The sequence below is a fragment of the Homarus americanus genome, unplaced genomic scaffold, assembly GCF_018991925.1.
Source record: "Homarus americanus isolate GMGI-L3 unplaced genomic scaffold, GMGI_Hamer_2.0 scaffold5142, whole genome shotgun sequence".
Taxonomy (NCBI): domain Eukaryota; kingdom Metazoa; phylum Arthropoda; class Malacostraca; order Decapoda; family Nephropidae; genus Homarus; species Homarus americanus.
The window spans coordinates 130,001-145,043 of record NW_024727827.1 but is presented as its reverse complement, the minus strand read 5'-3'; the positions used below and the strand labels follow the sequence as shown (position 1 = coordinate 145,043).

Sequence of the window (15,043 nt, the reverse complement as noted above, 5' to 3'; positions counted from 1 at the left end):
TCAGAGGCGAGGATGGTAATGCGTCATCAAATGTTTTCTTCAGTGTATCAAATGCGTCTTGGTGTTTTCCTCCCTGAGATCAAATAATGTCCACAATTTAGGTGATTTAAGGTCAGTAAACCATCATTAGAGGTAATTAGGAGGTAAATATATCACTATAAACTACAGTAGTATAATATAGCACCTGTAGACTAACCATCAGGACCACAGAAGCCATAAATAACAGGGTAATATGTGATGCTGACTCGACTAACACTAATTAACATACGTAGTTTGGTCATTGTTTGATTGGGTCATTAACACCATCATTACATAGGGGGTAATTTAGTCGTTAATGGCTTCTCTATCACGTAAAGTATATGTTAATAGGGAGGTAATACAGGAACTGAGAGAGAGAGACTAGGCCAGGGACAGACTCAAGGTGAACCTGTCTGTCTGGTCACTGTCTGTCTGTCTGGTCACTGTCTGTCTGTCTGGTCACTGTCTGTATGTCTTAATGCCTGTCTGTCTGTCTTAATGTATGCCTGCCTGTCAGTTTGTCTTAATGCTTGCCTGTCTGTATGTCTTAATGCCTGCCTGCCTGTCTGTCTTAATGTATGCCTGTCTGTCTGTCTGTCTTAATGCCTGTCTGTCTGTCTGTCTTTATACCTGCCTGTCTGTCTATGTCTTAATGCCTGCCTGTCTGTCTGTCTTAATGCCTGTCTATCTGTTTGTTTTAATGCCTGCCTGTCTGTCTGTCTTAATGCCTGTCTGTCTGTATTATCTTAATGCTTGCCTGTCAGTTTGTCTTTATGCCTGCCTGTCAGTTTGTCTTTATGCCTGCCTGTCAGTTTGTCTTAATGTATGCCTGTCAGTTTGTCTTAATGCCTGCCTGTCTATCTGTCTGTCTGTCTCATAAGTTGGTAAATAATAATGTTATTTTTAGTTGATTTATTTTCGGATGGTGTGTGTGTGTGTGTGTGTGTGTGTGTGTGTGTGTTTATGTGTGTGTGTGTGTATGTGTGTTAGACTGTTTGTGTGTGTGAAGTAACATTGGCAAAATTTTAGATATCTAAACTAACCTAACTTAACTTAGACTAACCTAACCTACCTATCTACCTAACCTAACACTAACCTGACCTAACTTAACCAAAATAAAACTAACCTAACCTAACCATACCTGAAGTAACAGTTACATGGTAGTTGGCGCGTCGTTTGTAAGACTGAAGAAGTTAACGACCCTAAAAGTGATTGTACAGTAAAACCTCGATATAATGGACTTCTCTTTCCATATAGTTCGTTAAATTGAGGTTACATATTTGACGGAACCTCTAATTAGCGAACTTTCCTCTCCGTATAATTCGTTATACTGGGGTTTCATATTTAACGGAACCTCTATATAGCGAGCATTCCTCTCCATATACTTCGTTATATGGGGGGTTTCATATTTAACGGAACCTCGATATAATGTTCTTTCTCTATATACAGTCTCTCCTCGACTTACGACGGGGTTCCAGGTCATAATGCGGGTTGTCGTAAGTCGGGGAGAAACTGGAGTTCATTAAATAGAGGTTAGGTTAAGTTGTTTAGGTTAGTTACGTTTGGTTAAGTTAGATTAGATTATGTTAGTTTAGATCAGGTCAGGTCAGGTCAAGTTAGGTATCCAAATTATGTTTTTTCCGATGGTTTTTGGTGAGTTTTGAATAATTTAGACCTTATCAGACATCAGTAGTCTATACCATTTCCCCCGACCCAAAACACCGGATTCCCACCAAAACGAAAATTTTACCTTTTTTATGGAGAAATTTCAAGTCGGTGCAAAATTTCCTCAAGTCGGTTTAAAAAAGAACACTGAAGACACCAAATATCACCTTTATTTACACCACCTGGCACTTGAACCGACACCTTGAGAATATAACGGACTTTCTCACGTAAAGGTAAACAAAAAACGAACGGAAAAAAAAAATACTCCTCGAAACATCAACTTTAGGGTCTCTCTCCTGAACCCTCTTCCACGGATGGCAGATGTACCGCCTTTGTTCCGTCTGCCAAACAGGGAGGAAGATATTGGAAGCATAATGTGTTGTCTAATGGTAGACCCTGCTGCCATATGTGACCAGGTTGATGATCTGACTTTCTGCCTCATTTACACACAGTTGCAGGGTCTCAGTTGTTTCCCTCACAACACAACACAACACAGCACAACACAACACAACAACATATATTGTTTCTCACTATTGATCTTTTTTCATTTTTGTATTTCTTTATTATTATTATTATTATTATTATTATTATTATTATTATTATTATTATTACAGAGTTATTATTACAGAGTTGTTATTATTTTATTTTTTATTTTTTTATTACTGTATACATTTTATTTACTATGAATTTTTATTATTATTATTATTATTACATTTTCGCTCCCCAGGCCCCATGTGGGTGAGTGACCTGTGCCCGGGTGGGCTAATACCTGTAAAAAAAAATAGATGATGGTGATGATGAATGATGGTAGTGATGAATAATGATGATGGTGACAATGATAATAATGTTGGTGGATGATAATGTGGTGGATGATGATAATAATGCTGGTGGATGATAATGGTGGATGAAGATAATAATGCTGGTGGATGATAATGGTGGATGATGATGGATGATGATGGTTATATTTACAGATGGCCACACAGAGTGATGATGACGATGGCAGGGTGTCTGCTCAGAAGAAGGACGCGGCCGTAGTGGAGGACCCCGACGACTCCTCTACCCTACCGTTCCCCGAGCTGCTGCCCGTCGGGGGTCAAGGTTACCCCGCCGTCAACTACTCCGGGTCGACGTCCGGCAAAGATACGGAAAAAGATCGAGCGGCCGCATCACCGGCGGTGAACAAAGACGACTTTGACGTTTGCGAAGGCTGTCTGAGGCGGCGGGCCGAACGGTGTCCCCCAGACGAGGACGAGAGATCGCCTCGCGGGGTCAAGTACCCTCCCTTCCTGGAGTACTCTCTCGCTAACCTCCACCTCTCCCCTGGGAAAAAGAAACCCCTCCTGCGGAACAGTAAGCTGGCCGTTCTGGGGGCGAAGTACAGCTCCGAGTTACGTAGGGGGAACGCATCTTCCTCCTCTGGGGTAATACTAGAGCTGGTGAATTCTTCTAAAGACTTAAATAACAAAGATTTAATCAAAGAAGAAGAAGAATCCGTTACCACCGCTAAGGTTAATGGCGCAGAGATAAACAGTGACGTTCGTTCCTTGGACCTGGGTAAGGCCGCTCCGGGTGCGTTCCAGGTCCCCAAGTCGGGATTGTTTGAGTCCTTTAACGAGAGAACCGAGGCGGAAGACTTTGCCAGTGTGTGTCAGAACAATAAGAGTGATAATAATAACCGATGTAGCGCCAACAAGAAGCTAGAGTTCTCCCCCCACGGATGTAAACACCGAGGCCAGCCCAAGTCCCGCAGGGCCCTGTACAAGAGGAGGTGCAGACGGCGGCTGACCGAGGGCGAACTACCCGACCTGACGTCCCTCTCCCTGACCGAGACCCTGGACGTGGCCGGGGGTGCGGCGAGGTCGTGCTCCCAGCAGGCCCGCAGCCTGGACTACGAAGACGTGACCATGGACGAACTGGCGGCCTACCTTGATAACTTCCTCTACCTGCCAAAGAAAATGTCACACATGGCCGAGATGATGTACACCTGAGGCTCGACCGCACGTTAGTCTCGTCCGGGGTGGGTGGGGGTGGGGGGGGTAACTGATGCTCGTCACCACTTGATTATTTACTTGTTTATATCACCACTTGATTAATTAATTAATTACTTGTTTATATCACCACTTGATTAATTAATTAATTGCTTGTTTATATCACCACTTGATTAATTAATTACTTGTTTATATCACCACTTGATTAATTATTTACTTGATTAATTACTTTTTTGTGTCACCACTTAATGACTTGTTTGTGTCACCACTTGATTAATTACGTGTTTCTGTCACTACTTGATTAATTAATTACTTGTTTATATCACCACTTGATAAATTAATTGTTTATATCACCACTTGATTAATTAATTAATTACTTGTCTTTGTCACCACTTAATTACTCCCTCAATATGTGTCACCACTTAATAGGCTTGTTTCTTAACTGTAATATACAGTACACGGTTTACTTTATACACCAGCTCATGTGACTGTTGAGGCCATTTATAGCATCGTGCTTAATTATGTTTGTTTGCCAAGTTAACTTGTTTTTTTTTTATGTTCCAGTAAATTGCTTTTGTTATTGCTGTGATTTCATACTTAAAAATTTACGGAAGGCTACTTTTGTTTTTCACTTGTTATGTATAGTAACAAAAGTAATGGATTTATACATTAAAATTTACAGAATGCTACTGTTTTGTGTTTAACTTGTCATATATAGTAAAAAAAGTAATGGATTGAGAATTTTTATTGTGATTTCATACTTAAAAAAAATTTACAGAAAGCTTTTGTTTTCTTTCAATTGTCATATTAAGTTTACTAAATTATTCTAATGCTTCCAAATATTCTTCCCGCAAAAACACACACACACATGCGCACACACGCACACGCACACACACACACTTGTTGAATCTGTATACAAAATAATAATTACATGATTTCGACGACTGACTGACATTGATCGATCAGCATCTAATTTCATCACTTTTTATTGTGGGGGGGGGGGCGTTATTTACCGATCTACCTTGAGTTTGATGACTATTAAATTATTAAATAGTTTTGAAATACTTCTTGGTTATTTCACGGTATAAATACTGTAATGATAAAAATAGTCTTTATCGGTTGTTTATTAACGCCACGACAGCCAGAGACAAACACAGTCGTCGCCATAACAGCAAAATTTCCCTCTGTCTTGGTTTAATATAATCGACAAACACGTCTTTGGAACCTTTGTATACCAATTATGTGAAGATATATTGAAGAAAGTAATGTGGTGTTTATTGAGTATTTAATGTATATACTTGTGTTTATTGAGCCTTTAATGTATATATTTATGTTTATTGAGCCTGTATATATACTTGCTGCCTGATGTGACGAGAGTATAAGCCGAGGTCAGAGGTGAGTAACAGAAGGTGTGTGTGTGTGTAGCAGAGAGCAGCTGGGTGTAGGGTTATCATACATATATACATACAGTAGATACATATACATACAACTACCCATGGATAGATAGAGGGAGAGAGAGATTTATACATACAGATAGAGAGAGAGACACACACTAATAGCAGCTCAATGCTATTTATCTCGGCATAGTTTTACACTCTACTTAACTCACAAACACAATAACACACTGTTTAACTTGATACTAATTACATTATAATGCTATAGCCTTTAATTATTATATTATAGTTATATTTTGGTTATATTTGGCAAATATTTGAGTTTAATTATATATTATACCAGGAAAATGTTTACCGGGTAATTAGCAAAGTCAAGATGTAAAATATCGGATGTCGTTTGATTTTTTTTTTGTATTTATTTCTGAGAGAAAATAATTTGCTGTTTAAAAGTACAGTCAAGTTCTTATATAAACCTGAAGATTTTGTTTGATTTCTGTGTACAATACTGTATTAGGTATAAAATGTATGATTCTTATGTATTTTTTATTTATACACTCCCAGCAATATTATACTTGTTTATATATACCAAAAATATATATGCTTTCATTACAGGGTCGGTTTTTGGAGGGATTCCTAACCTAATACTAATGCCGTTTCTTACTATGCTGTAACGTGTCGGTGTGTGGTTAGGTTAGTCATGATTAATACTGTGCTGGGATGATTTCTCTGGCAACATCATCATCCTATCTACTTGTACGTCCATTTAATTCTGTATATGTCGGTAATGGGTGTACACTATACTCATCTGGGATAGCCGTAAACTCCACGTATACAGAATTGCATCGCGTAAACCAGACCCTAATCGTCTTGTTATGGTTAGGTTAGATTGACACAAATTCCTCTGGTATGACATTCTCAGCGGCAAGACTCTCACACTAATTTACCGCATAAACATCGAGGCCACAGGTGACGTAACTTAAGGCGACGTCACACGAGCGCTTTCACTGTAAATTAATTTGAAGCAACAAAATACGATCAATCTCTTCTAAACTTGGTCACATGAGCGGTTCTTACTCTAGTTTCTACAGCGGGGAAAAAAAACAAGTGATGGCCGCCGTGCAAGTGGATGGGAGCCGGGACATTACAACAGGTGAATGCAGATGGAGCAGCCGCTATCTTTGGTACTGTATTGATTATTAAAACGTAACGAGACAGACCTAAGAAAATAAACGATCGTTGACTCGTAACTGCCTTCCGTGGTGTTACATGTGACCCAAAACCTCTTGCTACTTCCAAGACCCCAGACATTGCTAAACAGTTATTATCAACCAGTTAATATCTAGACTATAATCGTGTCAATTGATGAAGGATTAATTTACTCCAGTTGTTAATTTTTCCAAACTTTCACCCGACCCCATGGCTACAACTGGACTAATAATATGTACTGGATTATTCTTTTCTACTTCTGGTGTCAATCTTTTATCAAACACATGGCCATATTTACCTCCACTCTTCCCAGCAGATGAGATGATAAAGGGGTAAGGCATCTCTCCCGATAGGTCCTAAGGCCAGCAATGACCAGTGACTGCTAGGGGTAAGGCACCTCTCCTGATAGGTCCTAAGGCCAGCTATGACCAGTGACTGCTAGGAGTAAGGCACCTCTCGCAATAGGTCCTAAGGCCAGCTATGACCAGTGACTGCTTGAGAGTTTATATAACCCAGTTGATTACCTTTTTGGCTATCATCATCATCTGCCAACAACAGAACAAAGAAACTATTGAAACAGACAGACACACAGCTAGGTGGTGTTGGGTAGTGTAAATAATAATGCATCAATTGTATAGTGAACCTTCTTTGTAATGGACTTTCATCTCTATATAGTTCATTATATGGAGGTTTTAATCTAATGGACACCTCGATATAATGGACTTTCATTTCTATATAGTTCATTATATGGAGGTTTTATATCTAATGGACACCTTGATATAATGGACTTTCATCTCTATAGTACAGGGGGTCTCCGGGTTATGAATGGGTTCCGTTCCCGAGGACGTTCGTAAGTCAGAACGCGTGCTATATACAATAGTGTACCTTTTTTTTTTTACGGGTAACAGCCCACCCGGGTCCTGGGGGCCGAAAAAAATTAGAGTACTGTATACAGAAATTAAAAATAGAAAAGAAAAAGATTATATTAATCTACACCACGATGACGGACAACCAGGTTTAGAAGTGAGACAGATTGTATGAGTTTGGAAACAGAAGAAGGCAGAGCATTCCACAGTTTGGCTGTGTGAGGAAAGAAGGAGGTACTATAACGGGTTATTATAGTGTGACCAACAGCCACAGATAAAAGGTGGGCACCGCGGGCAAGACGAGTGTTACCAGCCCACGGCCTTGCCGGCGGTACACAGGATGCCAAATCCGCCAAACATTGCCCGTTAAAGTATCTGTAAAAGAGAGAGAGTGAAGCAACATTGTGGTGAAGAGAAAGGGAAGAAAGATTATCAAATAAAGGTGGAGAGTTAATAAGCCTTTGATTCCACCCTATCTAACAGTTGAAGAGCCACCCCAGATATGAGAGCAGTACTCCAAGTTAGGAACAATGAATCCCTTATATACCTGAAGCAAATGCTCAAGAGTGAAGTAACTACACATACAGAAGAATGTTTAAAATACCACTACTATATCATAGCCTAAGTCCTTATATAAATAACTTAATTTATGAAGAAATACGAAGACAAAATACAATAAGTCATCAGGTAAATCAAATACAGTCCTGGAAATTTATAGTTTAACCTCGTTCATATTGGCGGGCGTTCGTAGTCGGGGGCCCCCTGTATACAGTTTGTTATGTGGAGGTTTCGCATCTAACGGACCCTCGATATAATGGACTTTCATCTCTATATAGTTCGTTATATGGAGGTCTCACAACTAACGGACCCTCGATATAATGGACTTTCATCTCTATATATTCGTTAAATAGAGGTTCCACTGTACTTGTTCCAATGTACAGTACTTGTTTTATTGTTTCCCAGGATTGACTGAACTGTTAGGTTAGGTTAATAAAGTCAACTTAAATCCCTCTTAAATTTTAATATCCATTAATAATATTATCCAAGAAAAAACAATAAACCAAATCATACAAGAATTAAAACACTACTTACTCTGCGGTTTATGATGGAGTTTTCCGTTTGGTTTTGCTTGGGTTTATCCATTTGGTTTAATTTTTCCGGGGATAATTCTCCAATCCTCATTCCAGTTTTGGGGGTTTTTTTTCTAATGTTTTTTTTTCCATTTGGTTTAACTTTTCCTGGGATAATTCTCCAAACCTCATCCTGGGTTCTTTAGGTTTAACATACCGTACCGTCATCACATACGTACTTATAAAAACCAACCAAAACTCTACCCTAAATATCTCTCGGGTAAATATTCCTCATTATTTCCCATCATCTCTTTTCTTTCCTTTGGGCAATTTTCCCCTTCCCGTGATCCGGACTCTCGACGATCTACTGTCCGATGGTTTCCCCCCCCCTCTCCCGCGTTTGTCATTGGTCGACGGGCCTCTGCGTTTATGCCTCAGAAGCTCGTCCTCGGTCATGGGTTCGATCACTTTCCCCATCTTGGTGATCAGGGGGGGTTTGGTGAGCTTCTTGTGCGTGGCTTCGGGTACGAACGCGCGTCCCACCGGTGCCCTTATGGAGGCCTCGAAGTCCCTCACGCTCCTGAATGGGAACGGCAAGTCGCTTACCTGTGCAGAGAACGGAGACGCTCAGGTAAATAAGGGAGATAAGACGTTATTGATAAATGATAAAGATTCGGTGATAAATGATATATAATATTATGTTCAGTAGGTAAAATAAATAAAAACGTAAATAATTTGATAAATAGATGAAAATTATACAAGAATGAATAAAAAAAATATATATATATATATATATATATATATAAAATAAACAGTAAAAAAAAACCTAACTCGTCATAATAATTCATTAAAACAAACACTACTTCTACAATAATAAGGAAAAACAGAGACGGGATAAACTTAGCAATTAATGATAAAATGTCTACCTGGTATATTGAGACAGGCCGAGTGAGAGAGTGAGTTGGGTGTGTGTGTGTTGACAGTGAGAGTACAGGAACAGTGAGAATACAGTAACAGTGAGAATACAGGAACAGTGGGAGTACAGTAACAGTGAGAGTACAGGAACAGTGGGAGTACAGTAACAGTGAGAGTACAGGAACAGTGAGAATACAGTAACAGTGAGAATACAGGAACAGTGAGTACAGTAACAGTGAGAGTACAGGAACAGTGGGAGTACAGTAACAGTGAGAGTACAGGAACAGTGGGAGTACAGTAACAGTGAGAGTACAGGAACAGTGGGAGTACAGTAACAGTGGGAATACAGGAACAGTGGGAGTACAGTAACAGAGTACAGGTCCACACAACTCACCATGGCCTTCCTCAGGTTGTCATGTACGTCAGCCGTCTCGTTGTAAATAACATTGCCCATAGTTGAGTCCTTGCGTGGCCTCCTCGGGGTCCTAACTCTGTAAATTAAAGATGTATTATGTATGACGTATTATGTATGATGTGTTATGTATGATGTGTTATGTATGATGTAGAGTGGGGCCTTGTCATCTGAGAATGGTTTCAGACTATAAGGTCATTTCTCATGGTCGTTTAGCGGTTAGATCGTTTGAGTAGTATGTGGTGAGAAAATTTTTTTGTTTACATCGTTAGGAACATTTATTTTAAGTTCTAATTTAGTTTGAAAATGCAATTTTGAGATATGTTGTCAAAATGAGGTGATTGAAGTTTGTCTAACGATCTTACAATCTACTGACCTGAATCTCATGAGCTTTCTTTTAGACATTTTTATATTAGGGCCGGTCCAGTCGCCCCAACCAGGGATGGCCAAGCTTAGGGTCTTAGGGCCGTCCTTCTCAATAGCGGCCGCCTTCTCTGATCTGTTGATATGTTTATAATAATGTTAACATAAATATATATTAACATTGGTCAATTAAAATGGGTTAAATTGTCAATTAAGTTAAATTAGTTAATATTTTTTGAAAAGGTCAGGTCAGGATCAACTATCACATCTTGACTACTTTGTAACTACTTCCTCCATCGTTTAAAACAACCCTGACCCTCTAACAACCTTTGACCTTCAACTACACCAACTCATCAAAACTCACTTAAACTCATCAATGAGGTAATCGTCGGCAAAAGCCTCACGGATGACCTCTTCTGGATCCTCGACCTCATCCGATTCGTCGTCATCCATCGCCTCTTCACCCCGGCTGACGTTATCCGGCATCAGTGTGGCTAACTTCTTGGTGTTGATCTGTATAGTTGTATTAATATGACAGAAATACACCGTTAGTAAGTACTGCTTGATGGTGGTGTATAGTGTATGGTGGTGTATAGTGTATGGTGGTATATAGTGTATGGTGGTGTATAGTGTGTGGTAATATATAATGTGTGGTAGTGTATAGTGTGTGGTAGTGTATAGTGTGTGGTAGTGTATAGTGTGTGGTAATATATAATGTGTGGTGGTGTATAGTGTGTGGTAGTGTATAGTGATGTATTGTGAAGAAATAAGATATACAGTGTATCACAAAAAAAATATAAGGTATTGCCGTTAAATTTGTTCATATATACAACTTAGTAATGTACGGTTAGGGTTAAAAAGTTCACTCTCTCCCTAAATGAAGCAATACTGACTCTAAATGTGGTGAAGCAATTGAGTCAGTTCGTTCTCGTCTCGTATGAAGCAACACCGACTCCCTAGATGAGGTGAAGCAATTGAGTCAGTTCGTTCTTGTCCTAAATGAAGCAACATTGACTACCGTAAATGAGGTGAAGCAATTGATAGTCAGTTTAGAGACACATTCCCCAAGACTCATTTTCAGCATGGGGGACGAACTTTCACCACCCCAGAGCCGTACAAAACTTAAAAACAAAAGAATTTACAAAACAATACCTCAATGAATTTAGTCGGATCCACTTCCACCTTCTTCCTGGTACCGTTCTTGTCGGATGAGTCACGCGATAGGTCTCCCGTTCCTCTCTTGAGAACATCACCCGCTAGATGCTTCGCACCACCATCCACTTGTAGGTCATCCATATCCTCGAGCGTCCTAACCCTCTCTAGTTTCTCGTCGATATTGTCTTTGTTATCATTGCAGGTGAAATCAAACTCCTCGATCTTGACGGGGACATTTTTTGAAGGCTTTTTACCTCTCCTTCTCTTCCTCTTAACCTTCTCCCAGTTCCCTCCATCATTCTTGGTGTGTATTCCCATCTTCTCCAGTTTTCTCTTGACCTTGTTCCTTATTCCGATCTCCGCCTCGTCGAACATCTCGTCTACGGAGATCAGGGCAGCGGTGGGGTCGTTTCGCTGTTTGTCTGGTGAGGTTGGCTCTGTGGTCGTCTTGTCTGGTGAGGTCGCCTCTGTGGTCGTCTTGTCTGGTGAGGTCGCCTCTGTGGTCGTCTTGACTGGTGAGGTTGGCTCTGTAGTCGTCTTGTTTTTCTGTGATGATTTTCGTTTTTTGTTGACAGTAGGTTTGATTTTCTTGATTCTCTTCCTTTTGTCTTTGTTTTCTTCTGATGTTGTTGGTTTTTCCTTTTCTTCTTCTTCCTTTCCACCCTCTTCCTGTTCCTTCTCTCCAACTTCCTCCAACTGATCTTCTTCTTCTTCCTTATCACATTTTCCCAACTCCTGTTCTTGTTCCATTTCACTCTCCTCCTCCTTCCCACCCCCCTCCTCTTCCTCCCCACCCTCCTCTTCCACCTCACCCTCCACCTCACCCTCCTCCTCTCTTTTATCCATCTCTTCCTGGATCTTCTTCTCCACGAGGTTCCTCCTATTCACCTCCTCCCAGAACTTCTTGAACTTGGTAAAACTTTCATCTCCGTCCTCATCGCCACCAGCCCCCTGAAACTCCCCCTGCGTGGCCCCCTTCTTCAGATCCTTTATCCAGGGGTTAAGGGGGTTGTAGGTCCCTCCTTCTACGGCCTCTTGTCTCTTCTGAAGGGGGAAGGATTAAAGGATATAAATAAAGGATAAGTTAGGAATAATTCATACATAGGTCGTGTCTTTCAATTTGACTGGATTAACTAGTGGTGGAGGGGGTAGGGGAGGGGTGTGCTTGAAGCCTTAGGAGGGAGGGGGGAAGTGCTTGAAGCCTTAGGAGGGAGGGGGGAAGTGCTTGAAGCCTTAGGAGGGATAAGTGTCTGAAGCCTAAATCCACATGTTATAATAATCATCAACAGCTAATCCACAGCTAATCCACATCCATTATAGCTGTCCTTACCTTCAACATAGCTTCCATTTCAGCTAAGTCGTCGTCCTCATCGTCCTCGGTTTTAGCTGCGACTTTAGCTGTGAGTTCGCGATGCATTCTCTGGTTCTCCTTCAGTGCTGCCATTGCCTAGAGAGAGAGAGAGAGAGAGAGAGAAACGATTATAATATTGATGATTACTTTATTTCTCTTCAGTCAGTCAGTCAGTCAGTCAGTCAGTCAGTCAGTCAGTCAGTAAGTAAGTAAGTAAGTAAGTAAGTAAGTAAGTAAGTTAGTTAGTTAGTCAGTCAGTCAATCAGTTAGTCAGTTAAAGAGTCAGTCAGTCAGTCAGTTAGTTAGTCAGTCAGTCAATCAGTTAGTGAGTCAGTCAGTCAGTTAGTTAGTCAGTTAATTAGTCAGCCAGCCAGTCAGTCAATCACCCAGACCCTAAACTATCTACCCAGACCCTGAACTACCTATACCCAGACCCTGAACTACCTATACCCAGACCCTAAACTACCTATACCCAGACCCTAAACTACCTATACCCAGACTTACCTATACCCAGACCTTAAACTGAAAAATACGTAATGTGAAAAATATTTTATACGACCACGGCCGTCGTATGTCCGGGTTGTCGTAAATCGAGGAGAGACCGTAATAATAATAACTAAACACACACACACACACACACACACACACACAGATAAACTTACACCTTTATCCCTAGTGGCTCTGTAACCTTGAAGATGAGCCCATTTGGAGGTCTTGTGACGTAGACTCATCCTCTCCTGGACCCTAAGCCTCTCCAGCTCCTCGATCATCTCTAAGGCAGCCTCGGGATCTGTCTTGTGTAACTCCTCCAATTCCGTCTTCTGTCTCTTGAGTCTCTCGCGCCGCAGTAAACGGTGGTGCCTGCAGGAGAGAAGTGTTTGTTAGGTCGATTTATCTCTGTGTCTCTCTAGGGATGATTTCTTTCTCTCTATCTCTCTCTCTTTTTCTGCCTCTCTCTCTCTCTCTCTATGTTAAGGGTTTTCAGTATTGGGTTAGGTTTGGTTATTGTTATTATTGGATTTCTAGGATTTTGTGAGAGGATTAGGGATTTATTAATGATGGTGGTAATGATATATATAACTAATGAGAGAGAGAGAGAGAGAGAGAGTACAGATATTTGTAAACATTGGGTGAACCTCCTGAGAAGAAATCCTCCAGTAATATATGAAAAAAAAAACGGGATATTCTCGATTCATGATAAACAAACGTGGGTAACCGAATTAAAAAACAAGATATAAGAGGTTATATAAGGTTTTGTCATCAGTGGGTTTACATAGTCATTAAAAAACAAAAGTAAACAAAAATATAAGTTATAGAAGGTTTTGTCATTTATAAACAGATGGACTTATAGCCAGCCTCACACACTTCTTGCTTTTACTCTTGTTCTGCATCATGGCCTTCCGTTCATAGCGGCGTTTATTCTCTCTCTGGTGCCACATCTCGCGGTTCCGTTCCTTCACCTGCTGTAGAGACATGGCGCGTTTCGTAGCTCGTTCCTCTTCCGTTTCCTGAAATGGTAACCGGTGATTAACAAGACATGGGTGGGGTGGGTAGGAAGGTTAGATAGGTTAGTAAGAATGTGTGTGTGTGTGTGTGTGTGTGTCTACCTCACAAAACACCATACACACAGTACCTTCTTTTCCTCGACCAGCTTGGCACCGTTCAAGAGGGCATACACCTCCTGCTCTAGGGGAGTCCTGGGCTTAAACTGATCCGCCTCGTCCTGCGTCTTGACCCTTATATCCGCCCGCTCGAGGGGGAAGGTCAGCTGGTCAGATTTTCGACGGATATGGACCAGGTTCTCCCATTTGTTGACCTCCATGGCCACTTTCTCGAAGCCAGCGGCACGCTTTGACTACGTAGGGAAAAAAAATGAAGAAAATGGTCATCTTTTCAATACCAGCTGTGAGTTTTGCCTACGAAGGGAAAAAAGGAAAATTGATGGTATTTCTCGTGAAGTAATGAAAATCCCGAGTATATTTCACATTTACAGATATACAGTATACCCAAAATACAGTTGTCCCTCCATTAACGAGCGGTTCAATTTATGAGATTTCGGTTAACGAGTTATCTCCCATAAGGATTTTCAGTTCTATTAACGAGTACAACTTCTATTAACGACTACCTTACGAGAAACACGCCTTGGTGTGTGCATCAGCTGATCGGCTCGTCCGCTAAGACAGTAATTGATTCTATGTTTACATTTGTTTCCAGTGAGGTGAACATCCAGTTTGTTGGTCTCTTGAATATTTTTACATTAAAATTATTGATCATTCTGAAATATAGTTCACATATTGATAATATACAGTGCAGAAATTATTATGAAACATGAAGAAGGCATTAGAGCCAATGCACTCTGTAAAGAATATGGCATGTCATCATCGACTGCCTCTACAATCAGCCGTTTGATATGTAACAAAGCTGCCGGGAATACAACACACACACCTTAAAGTGCGTTAAAATACAGTATTCTATCGTTTTTTATTTATTATTGTACAGTATACTGTACAGTACAGTACTGTATTTAGTTTATATTTAATGTTTTGTTAATTCTATTACCGGTATACAGTACTTTGTATGTATACTTTTTCTGTGAGTTGGAACCAATTACCAAATATCCCATTGACATAACAGATTCAG

General features: G+C 40.5%; 2 protein-coding genes across 3 annotated transcripts in view; one reads left to right on the top strand and one right to left on the bottom strand.

The window, feature by feature from the left end:
- Positions 1–16: 16 nt before the first annotated feature.
- The window catches only part of LOC121865932 (2-aminoethylphosphonate--pyruvate transaminase-like), a 32,019-nt gene continuing 16,992 nt past the window's right edge, over positions 17–15,043 (top strand). The window contains exons 1-2 of one of the 2 annotated variants that reach the window (XM_042365493.1): positions 17–111; positions 2,655–5,600. In XM_042365493.1, the coding sequence (XP_042221427.1) occupies positions 2,655–3,671 (1,017 nt within the window). In that variant the 5' untranslated portion in view covers positions 17–111 and the 3' untranslated portion in view covers positions 3,672–5,600. Of the gene's footprint in view, positions 112–2,654; positions 5,601–15,043 lie in introns of those variants that run through there. The other variant, XM_042365492.1, reaches the window with a different exon arrangement.
- LOC121865939 (U3 small nucleolar RNA-associated protein 14 homolog A-like) overlaps positions 8,143–15,043 on the bottom strand; it is an 8,459-nt gene continuing 1,558 nt past the window's right edge. The window contains exons 4-13 of the mRNA XM_042365504.1: positions 14,037–14,258; positions 13,769–13,911; positions 13,066–13,264; positions 12,383–12,499; positions 11,872–12,096; positions 11,050–11,832; positions 10,262–10,410; positions 9,911–10,033; positions 9,517–9,613; positions 8,143–8,813 (exon numbers count right to left, since the gene is read on the bottom strand). Coding sequence (XP_042221438.1) covers positions 8,502–8,813; positions 9,517–9,613; positions 9,911–10,033; positions 10,262–10,410; positions 11,050–11,832; positions 11,872–12,096; positions 12,383–12,499; positions 13,066–13,264; positions 13,769–13,911; positions 14,037–14,258 — 2,370 coding nt within the window. The 3' untranslated portion in view covers positions 8,143–8,501. The remainder of the gene's footprint in view (positions 8,814–9,516; positions 9,614–9,910; positions 10,034–10,261; positions 10,411–11,049; positions 11,833–11,871; positions 12,097–12,382; positions 12,500–13,065; positions 13,265–13,768; positions 13,912–14,036; positions 14,259–15,043) is intronic.